Below are 19,228 nucleotides of genomic sequence, written 5' to 3' on the forward strand. Positions count from 1 at the left end.
AACTCTTGCAAATTGTCTTTTAACCTACACATACAATCCTTAGTAAGCACACACACACACACACACACACACACACACACACACACAACCACATCGTGTGCTCACTCATAAACCAAGCATCCCTTGTTGTGAGCTGAGTAGTTCTTGCCATCAACTGAAATACAGACAGCCCCAACTCTTGTTAAGATCACCAAGAATTTCCAGTGTCCTAGAAGTCCATTTCTGAGCATATGCAAAGGTATTCCTTCCAGTTTGCAGTTCTTGAGGATGAACGTTGCTGGCTTTCCTTTGGAGAACTACACAAGAAGAGCATCTTGCTAGGACGTTGACCTCATTCCTGTGAGCTTGATTGGCAGGGTGGTGGGAAAGACACCTGTCCCACTCTGCAGCTTTAGAAAGTTCTGCTTTGATTGGTCAGATTGGCCATTTAGCACATATCCTGATACCTAGGTTCCTTTGTAGGACTGAGTTCTTCAACACACATTCTAAGTTTCCCCAGTTAAAAAAAATTATGCAGCTCCCTGTAAAGCACAGAACTCGTGACACTGTATAATCCAAATGATAGGCTAAAAACTGGGTTTGTTGTAAGTAACATATGAATAGCACCTGGTGTAGTACGTGTTAACTACTCAGTCCCTAGAGCCAACTGGCAAGCACAGCTCCAACTCTTGCCAATGACTTGTTAAGCCCCAACCTAGGGTTTCTTCCAAACTCTCAGAAGAAGGTCCAGGACACAGCACCTCATGTAGTCCTCAGACTCCACCAGGGCAGGGGCTGGATCTCAGCCAATATAAAACATAACCTCTGAATTAGAAAAGGAATTCTGTAGCATTGGGCAGAGGCCTCTGGTGTCAAGATGCTGAATACGATGGATTGTGTGTCTTGTCAGGCTTAGGGGCCAGAGTGATGATAGAGGTGAAACTGACTTCCTTCAGGAGGTCTGATCCCTAGTAACTGAGCAGCATGCTAGAGATATAGAAAATGCAACTCCACCCACGATAAACAAAGAGGCATCATTTTCTCCAACCCAGAATCCAGTGATCCAAATGCCAGAGACCAGAAAGGCAGGCAGGCCACAAAGCAATTAGCAGATCTTTCTAGAGGGTGTGTAGATGAGCCGGTGCAGGCAGAGTGCTGGGGAGGGGAAGTTAAAACACCATCAAGATGTTAAGATGTTACTAGGCACAGCGTGCTGCAGGCACTGTCGGTTCTTTTTCTAGGCATCCCGACAACTTTATGAGGCTGGTGCCACCATTTTCCCATCTCATAGACAAAGACGGATTCTGTGGTTTACACGAGACAGTCTGAAGTGACTCACAGTCTGGTGCAACATTTAGGATCCTGGGATTACTAAGTCTTGGCTTTGCCTCTTATGTGACCTGGAGGAAATCTCTCAATATCTTTTCATCCCTATTTGCTTATCTGTAGAATAAGGAAAATGATGTTATGTACATCATGAAGCTGTAACACAGATGAAGTAAACGGGTATATATGCAGCCCTTGGCACTGAGCCCACATAGCGTAAGAACTATTTATATTCTGTGGTACCTATTTGTTCTACGTCAAGTAAGAACTATTTATATTCTGTGGTACCTATTTGTTCTACGTCAAGTAAGAGTTTTTTTTTTTTTTTATTAGATATTTTATTTACACTTCAGATGCCATCCCCTTTCCCCATTCCCCCCCCTTAGAAAACCCCTATCCCATGCCCCCTTTTCCTTTTTGCATTTATACATTTTTTTAAATAATGTTAATCATAAGCGTTATAAGTTTGGAATTGTTCAATCAGAGGTGTAACCCACTGACCGACCTAGATATAACAACTATCTTTGACTGGTGGAGATACATGAATATCTGCCTCCCTGTCTCCCCCTTCTTTCTCTCTTTTATCACCTAGCTTCTCCTATCCTTCTTCTCCTCCTCTTCTTACTCCTTTTCTTCCTCTCAGTACTCCTCCTACCTTAGCTCCTCCTACACATCACCCTTCCTGTTAAAATGAAACTTTTCTCTCAAAATACAATTAGAGCATAATTATGCCAATTTGTACCAGTGAGGTACAAGATAGTCCTAATACCCAGTCCATCATTTTGTTGACTAACCAGCACCTCTGTCATCTATCCTAACTAAAACATTTAGTTCTGAACCTGGCTTTAGGATGAATGTCAGCTGACGACCATCCACTCAAATCTTTTCTCTTACGGTAAATAGCTATAAGTTTTCAACCCCGTCAGAAATCCAGAATGACTGAGTTAACTATAATTGTGGGAAGCACAAAGCATAGCTTCTAAAACTTAGCCAATTTATAGAGACCTCTGAACACCTGAAAAGCCCCTATACTACCGAACGTTGGAGCATCAAATCTTCAGCCTTCTGGCCCAGAATCATCTGACAGACCGTGGTGATGCAGGATTATTAAGGACTGATTACTCTGTCTAGGCAGATATAATCAGTCGACTATTCTGCATGTGTGTCCTTTTCTGGACAGTAATTTGTCTGTAGATGGAGAGAGGCAATTCTAGCCTAGTGGCTGTCACCACACAACTGGCATAACTCCAAGGATGCTCAATTTCTTCTTAGAATCCATGACAGGAAGCTGTCAGGAGCAGACAGGTCTCTAATCAATATGAACATTAATACATGAATATTTGTAGCATCAGTTCTATGGACTTCTGATGTTTTGAAAACCAACTATCCATGTAAGGTAACCTGGACTGTTTTCTGTTAACTCCTCTCAGCTATTTCTAAGTAAAATATGGAAAGCACCCTAACAAAAAACTCAAAAAAATATGAATTTGCTATAGTCCCTTAACTCATAGGTTAACCGTCCCAAATCAGTTAAAAAAGCTAAAAAAAGGGCTGGGTCTAGGCATTGTATTCCTAAATGTGTTATACAGGCACAATGCCCATGAGTGTATCAATATTCATCTCATTTTTATATTAATAAGAGGCTCGTACCAATGAAAACCTTAAATTTGAGATCAAAGTAAATTTTGTACCATTTAAGAATTTATAACTTCATCTTGATAATAATTATACAGATTTCTACCAGTAGGTTATGGCTATGCAGTAAGTCCTAGCTAATCCCCCCTGTTCCAACAAAACCACTACTTGTCCCTAGAAAGACAGACCATTATTAACCACATTAGTCCCCAAGCTCAGGGAATAGGGGCGCTGACTCTTCTTTAACTTCTTCAAGCTGATTAAGGGCGTTGAGATTTTAGAAGAGGGGTGGGGGGAAGAGTAAGTTGATAAGCCTCTGATGCTGTGTCTTCACTGAATCCAGATGGAATACCAGGACATCAGAGGTTTGGGCAGGTCTGCTCAGTATGCTTGATGAGTAGATACACCAAGGCTGTGTATTCTGCAATATACAATTCGCAGAACAAGTTTTAGTATCAAGAAAAAAAAAATTCCCACCCCCGGGGGCTGACATTTTTTTTTAAAGATGTTGGTTCTGAAGACTTCCCCCCGCCCCCCCCGCTTCTTAAAATTGGTTGTAGTATTTACGTTTCAGATTTTATCCCCTTAGCCTACTTCCTCCCACCACCCAGAAACCTATCCCATCCCCCTCCTCATGCTTCTATGAGGCAGTGACCACACCTACCCCCTCACTATCCCCTCCCCGCCCTCACATCCCCCCCCCACTGTGTGTTCATTCATTCATTTTTCATTCATTTTTTTTTATGGGACCAAGAAACTCCTCTCCCACCTATGTCTGACAGAGCCATCCTCCCCTACATATACCTCTGGAGTATTGGGTCCCTCCCTATGTGTTCCCAGGCTGGTGGTTTAGACCCTGGGGGGCTCTGGTTGTTTGGTATTGTTGCTTTCCACCTAGGGTCAATAACCCTTTCTGCTCCTTCAGTCCTCTCACTAAGTTCTCCATTGGGAAACCCCTGATCATATCAGTGGTTAATTGTGAACATTGTCCTCTGAGTGTTTTAGTCTTTGGCTGACCTCTAAGGAGACAGCTATATCATGTTCCTCACATTATGCACTTCCAGCCATCCACAACAGTGTTTAGATTAGGTGGCTGTACATGGGGTGAATACCCAGGTGGAAAGGTCTCCTGATGGCCCCTCCTTCAGTTTCTGTTCCATGTTTTGTTTCCCTATTTGCTCCCTTGAGCATTTTTATTTCTCGTTCTAAGTAGAGCTGAGGCATCCCCTCTTGGTCTTCCTTCTTCATGAGCTTTATGTGGTCTGTGGGTTGAGTCTTCGCTAATCCAAGCTTTTGGGCTAACATCCGTGGAGATATGTTTGTGTAACTATCTTCTTTTGGGGTTTTTGGAAGATTACTTTCTTGCTTTTTCTAGGTTGTAGTTTCCCTCCTTGTGTTGGAGTTTTCCACCAATTATTCTTTGAAGTGCTGGATTTGTGTTGAGATACTGTGTAAATTTGGATTTGTCATGGAATATTTTGGTTTCTCCATCAATAATGATTGACAGTTTTGCTGGGTATAGTAGTCTGGGCTGGCATTTCTGTTCTCTTAGGGTTTGTATGATATCGGTCCAGGATCTTCTGGCTTTTATGGTCTCTGGTGAGAAGTCTGGTGTAATTCTTATAGGCCTGCCTTTATATGTTACTTTGCCTTTTTCCCTTACTGCTTTTAGTATTTTTTCTTTGTTTTGTACATTTGATGTTTTGACTATTATATGGCGGGAAGTATTTCTTTTCTGGTCTAAACTATTTGGAGTTCTGTAAGCTTCTTGTATATTTATGGACATCTCTTTCTTTAGGTTAGGGAAGTTTTCCTCTATAATTTTGTTGAGGATATTTACTGGTCCTTTTAGTTGGGAGTCTTCCCCCTCATCTATACCTATTATCCTTAGGTTTGGCCTTCTCATTGTGTCTTGGATTTCTTGTATATTTTGGGTTAGTAGCTTTTTGTATTTTGCATTTTCTTTGACAGTTGTGTCAATGTTTTCCATGGTATCTTCTGCACATGAGATTCTCTCTTCCATCTCTTGTATTCTGTTGGTGATACTTGTGTCTATGACTCCTGATCTTTTTTTTAGGTTTTCTATCTCCAGGGTATTGTCCCTTTGTGATTTCTTTATTGTTTCTACTTCCATTTTTAGATCCTGCATGGTTTTGTTTAATTCCTTCTCCCGTTTGGTTGCATTTTCTTGCAATTCCTTAAGGGATTTTTGTGTTTCCTCTTTAAGGGTTTCTATCTGTCTACCAGTGCTCTCCTTAAGTTCTTTGAGAGTGTTATTTATGTCTTTCTTAAAGCCCTCTATCATCATCATGAGAAGTGATTTTAATTCTGATTCCTGCTTTTCTGGCGTGATGGGGTGTTCAGGGCTTGCTCTGATGGGGGAGCTGGGTTCTGATGATGCCATGTAACTTTGGTTTCAGTTGCTTACATTCTTGCTCTTGCCTTTTGCCATCTGGTTAACTCTAGTGCTGCCTGTACTTGCTGTCTCTGACTGAAGCCTGTCTTTCTAGTTATCTAGCTTGTGTCTGATCTCCTAGGGGTCCAGATGTCTCTGTGATCTTTTCCAGCTGCACTGATTACAGTGGTACCTCTAGGATGCCTCAGGATATGGTGCCTCCAAGGTAGTAGTCCAGCTAGGTGTCTGCTGTTCTGGGTGCAGTGTCTCCTCTAGAATATCTCAGGATGTATTGTCTGAAGCTCTGAGTTCATTTGTTCCTCTGTGGATCTGGATTGAGTGGAACTTCCAGTATGTCTCAGGTGGAATCCGGGGTCCACACAACAGCAGACCTGGCAGAGGTCTGATCTAGGCCTCAGATCTGAGAACTAGTTTCTAAGACACTGTCCAAGTTAGAGCGCCTGGGATCCCTGCTTCCTCTGGGTTCTTGGAGGTTGGGGACAGAGCTGCCACCCAAGATCTGCTCAGTGCTCTGGCCCAGACCAGAAGGAACCAGTGTTTCAGGCCAGGAGTAACTTCCTGGGTCCTTTTGGTTCCTAGTTACTCCCTGTTTAGGGCGGGCCCTGCTGTCTGCTTACCTAGGATACTGCCTGAGTTTGAGTGCCTGGGATCCCTGCTTCCTCTGGGTTCTTGGATGTTGGGGGCAGAGCTGCCACCCAAGATCTGCTCAGTGCTCTGGCCCAGACAGGAAGGAACCAGTGTTCCAGGCCAGGAGTGACTTCCTGGGTCCTTTTGGTTCCCAGTTACTCCCTGTTTAGGGCGGGCCCTGCTGTCTGCTTACCTAGGATACTGCCTGAGTTTGAGTGCCTGGGATCCCTGCTTCCTCTGGGTTCTTGGATGTTGGGGGCAGAGCTGCCACCCAAGATCTGCTCAGTGCTCTGGCCCAGACCGGAAGGAACCAGTCCAAGTAAGAGTTTTGAACCTAGTTTAGCCGAATGGTGGGTGGGAATTCCTAGTTTACGACTCCCTCAAAGCAGTTGGGTTACATTTGTTCCTATTTATTGATTACATGTAAAAGGAAATCTGAAGCCTCCTTTAGCAGGGTATCAGGAGAGCACAGATATCCTGGAAATAGTTTTGATCTACAGAGTGTCTTTTAAATGGAGACTGCTTGCTATTTAGGCTAGTAGTGAGAATTCACATAAAGATGAGCCTGTGAGACCTGAAGGATAAACAATTGCATTTTTGCTAAGACTAGCCACATATTTAGAAGCATTTGGCAGTCAGAAGTAATTCTAGTCCTTTATCAACACACAGACAGAGGGTTGTTGAACCTTTTGCTAAATCTGGCTCTGAGACACTTCTGTCTTTAGGTCCAGGCAGTTGCTTCATCATGCACCCATGCTGTCCTGATATTTTGGTATGGTGCACATTCATGGGATGCCAGCTGCATGTCTGTATCATCCTCTAGGAACGGGGTCATGTACCATATAAGTTATCATATAAACTAAACGACAACATGCATCTTAGAGAAACAAACACCAGACAGATGGGCAGACAAGATTCCGCCTTTGATGAGATAGAAGTTCCACCTACTGTCTTATGACTACATGATTGGAATGGTCAGTTTAGCATGGTTTCATCAAATCTTCCAACTAGAGATTTAAAATTTATGGTAGCTATAATTATAGATAAGATGTCTCTGGATAAATAAAGAAAATGAGCAAAGACTAGTGCCAAAGAGTCCCAGTGAGTCCCAGCTCCCTCTGGCCTTGAGAGACCGCCATGAAAAAACCACTTATATTAATAGAAGGAAATGCTTATAGAATCTTTTCTTAAATTTATATGTAGAGTTTCCAATTTGTCTTTTGGAAATTATACCTAGCTGTTTGTGTATCAGGTCTTCTCATGAACACATTTAACTTGCAGGCCTTGTGCATATTTGTCCATAGTAGGAATGAAGCTTTTATAGTTATTTGTAGGGCCAAGGTCTTGCCACTCCCTGTGTATGGTCAAGCCACCATGCATATCAAGTGAGTTTCTAAGATATTAACATGTCTCAAATTTAGCATTTATGTTCTTGAAAGCACTTCCTTTCCCCATAAAGATCTAACTAAACATTAGAAGTTTTGACCTTTTAGTTTTTTTTAAAAGAAGTGTTTGATGGTCTGATTGTTTTCAACAAAAGAGGTCTGTTCTCACGCTGTAGGGAGAGATTCCTCAGTTCTTTTGAGAGAGATGAAAACCCTCTCTTAAGTCTGCCAGTGTGGAGATCAAGGGCATCCTAGCCTGTCTCTGAAGGATGATTCCTGTCCATGAAAGGAAACTGGGTGGTGGTAGGCATGTTGAAGACCAATGGGCTTGGCTCTAGAACTTGACGTGACATTTTATTCATGGCTATCTACAGGGTGGCTGCCATGCCTTGCAACTTTTTGAATATTGTGTTCCGTGTGAGGACCTGCTGGTTTTCCAAGGCCGGTGAGGCTCTCCTGTAGGATTTGATATCATAGGACCTGTTTTCCTGCCTGGCCTGTTACTTCACCCCAGCTAACCTGCTAGGCCTGCTGGACTTTGTTGGCAGCACTACCTAAGCCTTTCTGTAGGAGCTTGTTTTCCACACTCAGGGGCCAAGTCAGGGGCTTTCCAAGGAAGAGACACCCACTCTGCTCCAGCCATGGTCTCGGATCCTTAGGAGCTGCTTGATAAAACATCAGCTTGCCAGATCTCAGACTTGTTGCATCTTCTTAGCAAGTAGGTCAAGTGAGGGCAGGGACAGGAAGTCAGGGGCTGCAGCTAGGGGAAAGGGTGGGGTCCTGAGCCATGTTTGAATGGGGGTTAGTTTTCTGCCCACCCCTGCTCCTTCTGTCTTTAGACACAGATGGCTTCATTCTGTGATTCTTTTCCCCCTTTATTCCTCTTTCCTCCCCTTCCCTTTCTCCTCTCTCCCTTTCAGTTAAACTCATAGTGGTATTCAGGCCCAGCACCATTTTGTAATGAGGTTTTAAAAAGCGGAGCACAAAATGTATAATAGAAATTGTCAAATTTAAAGTGAACAAACCCATGCTTTTCTTCTGAAAGATAAACTACACAATGCCCAAACTTTGGCAAGGTAATTATTTCACAATAACACAAAATGTTGTAGGAAAAAGGAAGGGAGGGAGGGAGGGAGGGAGGGAGGGAGGGAGGGAGGGAGGGAGGGAGGAAGGAAGGAAGGAAGGAAAAGCTTACAGTAAACATCCATAATGTCTACCTATTGCATATAATGACTGGAGTATAGTTTTTTTTTTTCACCAAATAACTTCAGATCTATATTAATGACCAATTGGAGCTTTAAAAATGGGAAGAATTATATATAAGATACTATGTACCACTGTCAATATATTCTATAGCATACCCTCATTCATTCATTCTTTTCTGAATAACAAGGATTAAAAATGATCAGTAAATCTCGTCACTAATAAATTATGTAGATGTTGTACTCAGGCATATCAGGCAGTACAAACGGCTTTTTACACATCTTTACATAACATGTAGGATTCATTTAAGTTGATGCTTTTAAATGATGATGGCTTGCTATACTCCTAGCACTCGCCACAGGGAAATTGTATGGGTAATTTAGATATGGTTATTTTAGAGGCTTTTCGTAATTTATGACTATTTGGTAACCATTAGACCCTCTTCCTTGTAAATGAATACATATATTTTATACCAAATGTGCTCTAGAGTTTCAGAACTAGTGTGTTCCTTTTACCCATTACTCAGAATAACACCTTATATGGCTTGAGGAATATACAAAATTAGACACATTGACTACTAATGCTCCAACTCTGCCTTCCTCATACACACTACCGCGTGTTAGGGACAGAGGGGAAGAGAGATCAGCAAGTTTCAAAGAACTTGGTTCATTGGACTAAGAGCTGTTTGTCTTAAGGCTATCTATCTCAGAGCCTCCTGATCGCCCTGTGAACTAATAATTTGTCCAAACTCATCCTGGAAATGATTCTCAATTCCACCACCATTTGTAGCTCCCTCTCTGTCCAGTGAACCAGAAGTTAGCCTGTAAGGCATCTCTCTTCTTTAATCTAATTATGTTTTTATCTTTATATGCAAGTTGATCTATTTCCCCAAATTAGTGTATGATCTTAAGAATCATGTCATTATTCTATTTTTCTGGTGTCTTCTGAGGACAATGAGAGCACCAAAGGATGTCCCAAAAGGGAGACAGCTAGGGGGACATCAGAACCAGTGCCTTAAGAAACAAACAATAGTGTACATTTCAAATAAAACCTTACAAGACTTTCAACATACAAACTACATAAAAAGTAAGGTCACTTTTTTTAGAAATGGAGCCACATGGGAGCAAGAATGAGTTCCATATCTCTCCCACCTGCAGAAGGCCCTGGGTTTCCATGGCCTCTGATTTCTATTGAATGAGAGAAGCATTTGGAGATAAGATCAGTGGCCCAGCATTTTGAGGAGGAAGGCAGAATCCGATTTCTTGGCTTTGAACTTTGACTTCACCAGAGGTGTGTGGAAACTGGAACTTGCTGGTAATGAGTCTTGAACAGAGAAGTACCCCTAGGAGGTGGCCGGTTGTATTCTCTGGAAGCCAACACTCAAATGAAGTTAGTTGCTCATGTATGTGCATGTGTGTGCATGCCTCTGTGTGTGTGTGTGTGTGTGTGTGTGTGTGTGTGTGTGTGTGTGTGTGTGTTGGAGATGAGTACCCAGGATTAAAGAAAGAGGACTAATTCGAGGGAAAATCAAGCAGAAAATCAAGCAGGCTCCACTAAGGCTTTTTTAATCTCTGGGGACTCTGGAGCTTGCATGGCCCAGTCCATTAGCTGCTGGCTTCTCTGTTCAAGACTCATTACCAGCAATTTCTAGTTTCCACACACACCTCTGGTGAGACCACAGTGTCAAAGCCATGAAAATGGATTCTTCCTTCCCTGTCAAAATGCAGGATTAGCTTCTGGCTCTTCTGTTGCCACTGCCATTGGTCACAATGAAAGGGCCCTGGGGAGGCCAGTTATCTACTGATTTCTATAGTTTTCTTCAGCTGAAGCGAATTTTATAAAGGCTGAGAGTAAAAGGCTGGCTGCCCAGCATCAGGGCAACAAGTCCTCTTTCTTGAAGAAAGATCCAGAAGGACACTGCCATGTCTGCTGTATGTAGCTCCTTGGAGTCCTGGTGCCCATGGGAGAGTGGAGAGTGCTGGCGGCATCTGATGGTGCAGTCCTTACTTCTAGAGATAGGAAGTGGAGATTCCTACCTCCAAGCTACTGAGATGCTGCTTGCTTGGTGTTTTGATAAGTAGAACAATGTGCTTCAATGAAATTTTGTCAGCAGCATCCACATCCTTCCATTTCACCAGGTTTAACAGCCATTTTTATACTTAAGGTCTACATTTGGTCCAGTAGACAATGTGGCACATTGTGTGAGGAAAACTGGGCTCTAGATCCTGTCGCTAACTGTAGGATTTTGAACAAACATGTTGACTCTCCCGAATCATCGTCCATCAGTGGTCCTGGTTCCAGTTGATACCAAAGGGATACTTTATAAACTGTGAAATAGTGTTTAAAGTCTCTCTACTTTCACCACTCCATCCAATCATTTGCTCAGTTATATTCGTGTGTTTTCTAACTTTTAACGTGTGAGTCCTTCCATCTCTTTAAACAGAGCAAATGGGAGTGTTTGTTTACTGCTGATTATTTTGGCCTTCTCCAGAGACTCATTTCAAGTCTCCTTCCACGCCAAACAGCATTTGGCCATTGCTCTGTGACCATCAAAGGTTCTCGGGCCCCAAACACCAGTCATCAAATAGCGTTTTGAAAGGACTGACTTTCTGCCAAGTGTGACTCATGCTGCCATTTTTTTTTTGTTTTTTTTTTCTCTTTCTCTTTTCTTTTTTTTATTTTATTTACCATCTGCATAGATCAACTATTTACAACTTTTACTTTTCATTTTCCACTAAGTCACAACCCTCTCAAACCCCAGACATTAGGATTTACTTTAAATGTTTTCTTTACTGTAAAAATTATCAAGCATGCAAAATAATACATGAATGTTGATAGATGCCCAGTTTCAAGACACACAACGGAGCCAACACCCATGCACCAACTGCTCAAGTTAAGATATTATCTTATGTTTTCCTTTTCAAATTAATATCCAAGGTCTACTTGTATCCAGAACTTGGGACATATATTGACAACTGACAGATCATCTGGCCTACATAAATAGTTCACCGGTCATTAACTAGGCAAGAAATCTACCAGCTAGTAACTGCAGTGCAAAAAGTCACTTGTAGTGAGAAATACAAACAGGAAGAGAGTGACACAGTTACCTCTGGGAGAGCAGGGACAATTTCCAGAGAATGTGACTTAAACAAGGGTGGTTTGCACTGGGAACAAGAGTATTCCAGGCAGCGTGTTCGTTTTCCTGTACTGTAACAAATGTTTGAAATCAATTAATGTAAAAGAGGAAGTTGCTTGAGTTGACCCCTGGCTGTGGAGGTGTAGGCTGTGACCAGGTTGCTCCATGGCTTATGACATTAGAATACATCATGGTGGGAGAAGGTGATGGAGGAGGCCTGTTTGCCTCATGGCCCAGAGGAAAAAGACTAAGAGCAGGAGATAGAGTTCCTCTTGAGGGTACACCGCAGTGATTAAAGCCCCCATGGGATCCTACCTGCCTGAAGCATCTGCCACCTCCCAGTAAAACCAAACTGAGCAAGCAGACCTCTGAGTGTCTGCGTGTCCCATCACATTAATGCTTCTATCACCCCATCAGCTCCTATGCTGCCCTTCTCTTGGACCCCCCACCCCCGCCTCTCTTATGGCTCTTGACTATTCCTGCTCAGGTTTGGGGCCTGCACCTTTCTAAATGTCCATATTCCTGTAGGAGTCCCATTAGACGCCTTCCCCGTGAACTATTTCATTCAGCCATTCACTGAACACTGAGAAGATTCTACCTGCTCTAGCCTACTTGCAGACCTCACGGAGCTTGCTAAAGGCTCATGTCCATTCTCTGGAAGCTATTCAGAATTTCAGGTGGAGGGTCCATGGATTCAGAGTTCTAACACACTGCCACTTAGTGGCTCCTAAGGCGGTACTGTGAGGATGCACGGAAACACAAGGAAGGGAATGTCTTGTAATGCAAGAGAGAATGGTCAAGACCCCTGGAAAATCAATCTGCTGGTGATCCTTGTGCTGGGTCACCACGACACTCCCTCCTATCCCTGCCTGTGCCAGCCCTTCCTGTCTCTCCTTCCCTCCTGTCTGAAGCACTCATGCATATGTGCACACGTGTTCTAGTGTGTGTGTGTGTGAAGAGCAGCAGGTAAAGTTAAGCATCTCAATGTAACCTTTGCTCGGCCTCTGCTCTCTCTCTGTTTGTAAACTACTTCAGGGGGAGAACCCAGCTGTAGAAAGCAGAGTCCATGACAAAGTCTGAGGCAGGAGGCTGTCTTCCCTGCATGCGTTTCCATTACCAACAGCATTTGAACAATTTTAAGACAAGTAAACTGTGAGCCTGGCCACCTCTACTCACTCAGCTAATGAAATCTGTGCCTGTATCTCTTTCTCCCCTGGGGACCTACATCTCTGTGTGTCTACAAATGTTCTCTCATAGAGTCTCACACATATGCAGAGAACCTTGGTCCTGTTGGCTTTGAACACACATGACTCAACATGTACATGGGTGTGTAATTAAAGATTTTGAACACTTGGTTTTGATGGTCTGTTTTCCAGTGGCCTTGTTCAGAAAATTCCTGAGCTACTGTGGGTTAAGGAGAGTTGCAGCAAGTGTTTTTCTGCTGGTCTTCCAGGAAAGTGTGTGTTCTCTCTCTCTCTCTCTCTCTCTCTCTCTCTCTCTCTCTCTCTCTCTCTGGCTACCTCCCTCCCTCCCTCCCTCCCTCTGTCTCCTCCTGTCTCCCCCTCCCTCTCTCCCCCTCCCTCTCTCTCCCTCCCTCTCTCTCCCTCCCTCTCTCTCCTTTCCTCTATCTCTCCCTCCCTCACTCCCTTCCTCTCTTTCCCATCTCTCCCCTCTGTCTCTCTTTCTCTCTCTCCCTCCCTCTCTCCCTCCCTCTCTCCCTCCACGCCCTCCCTGCCTGCCTGCCTGTCTCTGCCCCTCCCTTGCTGGCTCTCTGAGATAGCAGCAGACTGAGAGGCTGCTGCAGCGTGCTCTGGGGAAAGAGAGCTTGCTTGCAGGGACTGGCAGCATTTCAGCCAGCTCCTCTTGCATCCCATCCATGCAGTGTTCTTGGAGGGCAATGCAACGTTGGAGTAGGGACTGACCTGCACCAGGAGGGTAGCTGGGAGCTCAGAGAGGCCTGGGGCTTAGCCAGAGGCTGGAATCACAGGAATGCTATAGTGGGGTCTGCTGTGAAAGTTCCCAGACCCCCATGGATTTTAGAATTTCCCAGCTTCTTCTGCACTTCAGCACACTCTCACTTCCTCTCGAGATGGCCCCAGATCTGCAGGAGACACTTGAGTGAAGCTATTTATTAGCAGAAGCGAAGAGATGGATCCTGTGCTTGGTTCTTTAGCCATGATTTATCAGTGATGATGGATTGGCAAGCAGTGTGAGTAATGCACTTGTGTATATTCCTCTAGTTCTATGCTCTGTCTTGTGTGCTTTGCTTTGCTTTTTAATTCTAACTTTCTCGGCGAATTTCCTTTGAGAAGAATGAAACCCAATTGTGCAAAAGTATGGCTAAGAAGTTAGACGGGTTCAGATTACATGTGCTTTCTTCTTATGTAATAGACATTCTAAATAAACAACAGTCCTATCGCAGACACACAAACTACTGGCAGAGAATCTGCAAACATTCTCTCGAGGATGAGAATAAAATAGGAAGTAAGCGAATCAGGATTTTGCACTGGTAGTCATCGCTGTAAGGAGACTTATTCAGAGTTGTGAAAATATTTGACATTGGCACCCTTTAGAATCAAAGACAAAATTGAAATGCATTTTCTTCATAGAATCATGAAAATGAAGTTAGCCCGTGGCTTTCAGAACACATTCTTTCTAGCTACATAGATGCAAGATTGATGTTTTTTTTAAACTAAGGTTCAGTGTTGACTGGATTTCCATGGGCTTCAGCTTTGCCCGAGACAGCCCCTCTCTGTTCTAGTAGATGGGGTCTGGGCTGCAGGACCCTGGTTAGGTAAGAGCCAGCCATGTGATAGCTCTTCCATCTTTCTGTATGTGCTAGAATTTGATTTAAGTACCTCACTTACCAAGAAGTATGAAAACCCAAATCAGTTTGCTGTCACAGGAAAAGAAAAGATCTAAAAGTTAAAGATATGATTTATATTTTTCTCACATCTGAAGCAAGGTTACTTCTGTGTAGGAAGTGCCACTTAAGCCTTCTAGATTAACAAATAGTATTTTATTGGAGATTTTTACCATCATAAATCACTTGAGCATGGATACTTTCAGTAGAGGATTTTTTTTGTTTTTGCTTTTTTGTTTTACAGACAGTTGTAACTGTCCCCTTTAAAGTCCCTTCAGTAGCAGTAACTATTCCTGCCCACTTGAAGCTGCTTGGATCTGGAAGAGGCTTTCTAAGAGTGCTGTTGTGACTTCTCTGCCTTTCTAGATACAACCCAGGCAGAGCCACTCCCCCTCCCACCTGCCTGCCCTCCTTAATTGTCTCCTACCCCCACACTTCCCTCCTAATCTTGGACCATCATGAAATCTCCTTCTTGAGATGCCCTGGGAACACACCCAGCCCAGCCCTGGACAGAGAGAGTACTGTAAAAAGCAACCCACAGCTCTGCCAATCAAGGACTAAATGAGCTCAGTTGATGCCTGAATATTAAATCAGTTCTGTGAGCAGCAGAATGAGATCAGACCTGACCCAAAGTGGTGCTAACTTTATTAATCGACACGTAATGTTATCAAGAGTCTCCAAGCTCCCGAGGGGATCAGCCAAAAGCCAAACTGAATCCTCGGACTGGTCTGTGATTCTTGCCAGCCAAATCTACCTAGGACCACTCCTTTAAAATATGTCCTTTAAAAATATGACCACGGGGAATCTGAGACAGAAAACACATGTTGGCAGCATCCTGTGAGCACCTCGGCACATGAAGTGGTTGATTGCAAGGGGAAAGGCTTTGAGCTCTTGAGCTCTTGGAGCTGTTTTGTTTGGGTTTCTGGTTTATATGAACTCTGGTAGACTCTCACATCTGGAAGAGGTTTGGAGGGGAGGGGAAGAACCTGGAGCAAGGCATGCAGGGAAAGGGAACATCATTAAATATTTTTTAAAAAGAGGGAGTCAGGCTTGAAAGATTTTTCTTACCCACACTTGAGTCACCTCCATTGGTTTTGGGTGCCCATTAAGGCAGGTACCAATTGCAACCTTCCTGATGAGTGAGGAGGGGTTATTTCTTAACACCTCTGGATTTGGGGTGAAAGAAGGTGCTTTCTCTAGAAGTAGAAAGGACAGTAAGAAGCCACTTCCACATGCCTGCTCATTTTCAAAAGAGCACACATCTCTGTCTGCATTTCCTCCCCAGTCCATGCCTCTTCGTGCCTTGGAAGTGTGGGGAAAAAGGCCTCAAGTCCCCCTGGATCCTCTCTGACCTATTAAGGGAGAAAGATAAGCAGCCAAGGACAGGGCTTTAATGGAGGGTGGAGAGCAGCTTCAGTGACAGATATGCTGATACCTGCAAGCAGTCTTTGAGAGGCCGGTGATTGGCATCAGGAAAACTGCTGAGCAATTAAAAAAAAAATCAAGGTGAGGGAGAAAGAGAAAGAGGCTGGGTGTTCCTGAGGATCTTCAAGTAAACTTTTATGAAGGGCTGAGAAGGTCTACACTGGTCATACCAGATGGCTAGAAATCTTACACTTTCCAGGACCTCACAGGTGGGACAAAGCTCACATGGGGTCCAAAGTTCTGCTGGGAAAGCTTGCTCAAGATGGACTGTCGGCTCTCTCAATTTGCTGCATGAGTACCTTTGTCTGCCCAGGCAGCCTCCTAGGCAACAGTTTCCACTCCATGATGAAGGGTTCTCAGAAAGTGTGGCCTGAGAGCTTCATCTCTGAAGATCAGTCTCCATGGAGACCCATGGAGACCCCCTTATTTCGCTTATGACACATATGTTCTGGGTTCTACTTCTTGTTCTTTGTCTCAACTGACCCTCCTTATTTTTACAGCCCTTGGTACTTTTCCTCATGAGATCTGTTTCTCTTCCATACCACCGTCCTGCAGAGAACCCCAAGTTCCTGGTAGGTCTGGCTGCATCTCCCATCCAGGCAGGGAGTCCATCTATTTCAATCTCACTTTCCTACCTAGTCCCTCAGAGAGACTTAAGGAAGGAAACACAGCTTTGATAGGTTTGAGAACAATTACTTTTAATAGCAACATACCTTGTGCCTTAAAATGTCGAAGAGTAGATCTGAAGTGTGATCTCCATAGATATGTGAGATATTGCAGGTCAATCAGCTCAATTTAGACATTCCTCACTGGGAACACGTCTTTGCCGCACACAACAAATGTATATAAATAATTGTATTTGTTATCTTAAAAATTCGTATTATTAGACTTGTAAGAAGAGGAAATTTGACTCATGGGAAAAGGCTGTAGAAGCTTTCCTGGTCAGAGGAAAATGCTACTTTTTTTTTTTTTTCCTAGACATCCCCAACCTTTTGACACTGTAACCAGCACTGTCATCTAAAAGGATCTCCCTCAGGAAATGTGCAATAAAATTAACAAAATAAATTGCAAGCACATGATGTTTTAAGCATGTTTGTGATTTTACATTCGAATCTGTCCAGGGCCACATGCAGCTACAGGCCGCAGGCTGGACATTCCCACTGTAAGTCAGTGGGAGACCTGCTGCCAGGTAATGGCTACGTTGTATAACGTATACTTATTACCTCCACTTGAGTTACTAATCTGTAAATTGCTTAGCATCTCTAAGCTCCTAATTCCAGTTCTAAGGAATCCCATGCCCCTTTCTGACTTCTGCAAGTACAAGGCATGCATCCTGTTCACAGCCATACATGCAGGTAGAACACCCATATATACACATAAAATTAAGGTAAAACAAAAATATCAAATTTTAGAGAAGAGAAAGAAAGAAAAGGGTCCAGGGTACCGAAAATGTTCCTTACCTACTTCCCTGAGTCCTCATCATGGAGGAGGCTAGTCAGGAGTCTGACAAGCACAGCTCTGTACCCCAGTGTTGCTGAGTCTTCGCTGCAGTCAGGCCCTCCATCACTTCTGCTTGTATTTGTTTCTGTGTAGGACTGTCCACCACTAAGGACAGTGACACCTGGTTGTCTGCCCTCTTTGAGCCTAGCCTTGGGGCCCAAAGCAGGAGCCACCCATTTCCCACAGACTGGGCTTGTGGTTTCTCACAACACTGTGTGAGCGCAGGTTTCTGTTGAAATGGACTCCTTCCTCACTGTAAAAGTCTGTTGTCCTGCAGAAAATTTTCTTTCCGGCAAAACCAAAATCAAAAACAAAAAGATATTTGTCAGGAATGGATGGTTCCAGTGGCCAGTCCTGATATAAAGCCGTGAGATGGTCCAGGGAGCCCTATACAGGGTAAACATTTACCTTGTTTATGGACCACTCAGTAGGGATGCAGAAGTTTGTATCTGTCTACAGGAGCTGTTTTTGCCAGTGGGGCGAGGGCTCTCTGTATCAGGTTCAGAGCTGCAGTCTGAGGAGACTCTGTTTTCATGTTCTTTTGACCCTGGATATCTCCACAAATGAGCCACCTGCCATATCTGGGTGCCGGCTAGAGGTGTGGAGTGAAGCCACAAACCTGCAAGGCCTTTCTCTGCTTATTGGTGCTCCAAAGGGACATGGAGAATCCCACAAAACCACAAATCCAAGATGTCAGCTCATAAATATGTAAGGTCTCTGTTGAGGTAATAAGCTCCATAGCCCAGACTGTCATTTGCACATTCTCTTCAGCTGAACACAAATGTTCCTCGCCAGATACTGAGAAGGGAAGCTGGAGGATGGGGGCTGGTAAGGGAGCCACACTGATGGCTCGGGATACTTGTGCCACCCCACACTGCCTTCACCCTACTGGGTGTTTTGTGTGGGTGCTTTTTCTCTGTGTGTGCTAAAATTTAGCCATGTGACATGTAGAAAAGGTTTGGGTGAATCTGGATAGTAAGAAAAAATTGTGGCCAGCATTTAGCTTTCGGCAGCATTAGCTAAATCTATAGAAGTTTCCATTTCTGTATCATCATGATTAAAACTATTGGGATCTTAATACAAATCCAGTCAATCATTTGATATTAAAATCCAGGCTTATGGATCAAATGCAGGCGGGAAGCAAATGCACAGAATAAGGACACTAACTGGGCACCTAATGTACTTTAAGCATTTTTGTAAGGGTCCTGGGATTGGAAAGTGACCCTAGGAAAATGATGACTGAGACCAAAGCTGATTCTGCCACTGCAGTCAGCCAGTAAGAACTTCTTACTATCAAGGTATATTTCTAACAGAACACTTTCAGGCACACAGAAGCAGAGAGTGAATTCCCTTTGAATAAAGGGTCTAGAAGGATGAGGCAGGGAGGTGTCTGGGAAGGAATGCCATTTTAGAATGGAATTACCATGAGTTTCTGTTTACCCACACTAGCCTGAGAGTGGATGGTTCTGTACGACCATGATCATAGACATATCTTGTGATGATTAGAACTAAATATTCCTCAGACTCTCATGCTAGGCAGTGATTAGTGACAGATTACATTAAGCAGAACATCAGGATAATGATAAATTGCTGTTGTGTCACAGCAGCTCTCTGCCACTGTGTCAAAAACTCTGGTAGAAATAAGAATAAAAGGAAGAGAGCTTTACTATGATTCATGGCTTCAGAGTTTTAGCCCTTGTCATTTTGGGCCTGTGACAAAACATAACATCATC

At 43.6% G+C, this 19,228-nt stretch overlaps 1 protein-coding gene across 3 annotated transcripts in view; it reads left to right on the forward strand.

Moving 5' to 3' along the window:
• The window catches only part of Kif26b (kinesin family member 26B), a 428,644-nt gene that overhangs the window by 277,175 nt on the left and 132,241 nt on the right, over nucleotides 1–19,228 (forward strand). The window contains exon 1 of one of the 3 annotated variants that reach the window (XM_076914588.1): nucleotides 13,495–13,916. The exons of the other annotated variants lie outside the window; for them this stretch is intronic. Within the exon in view, the coding sequence (XP_076770703.1) occupies nucleotides 13,897–13,916 (20 nt within the window). The 5' untranslated portion in view covers nucleotides 13,495–13,896. Of the gene's footprint in view, nucleotides 1–13,494; nucleotides 13,917–19,228 lie in introns of those variants that run through there. 3 annotated transcript variants of the gene reach the window in all.

This window comes from Arvicanthis niloticus, chromosome 16, assembly GCF_011762505.2.
Source record: "Arvicanthis niloticus isolate mArvNil1 chromosome 16, mArvNil1.pat.X, whole genome shotgun sequence".
NCBI classification, from domain to species: Eukaryota; Metazoa; Chordata; class Mammalia; order Rodentia; family Muridae; genus Arvicanthis; species Arvicanthis niloticus.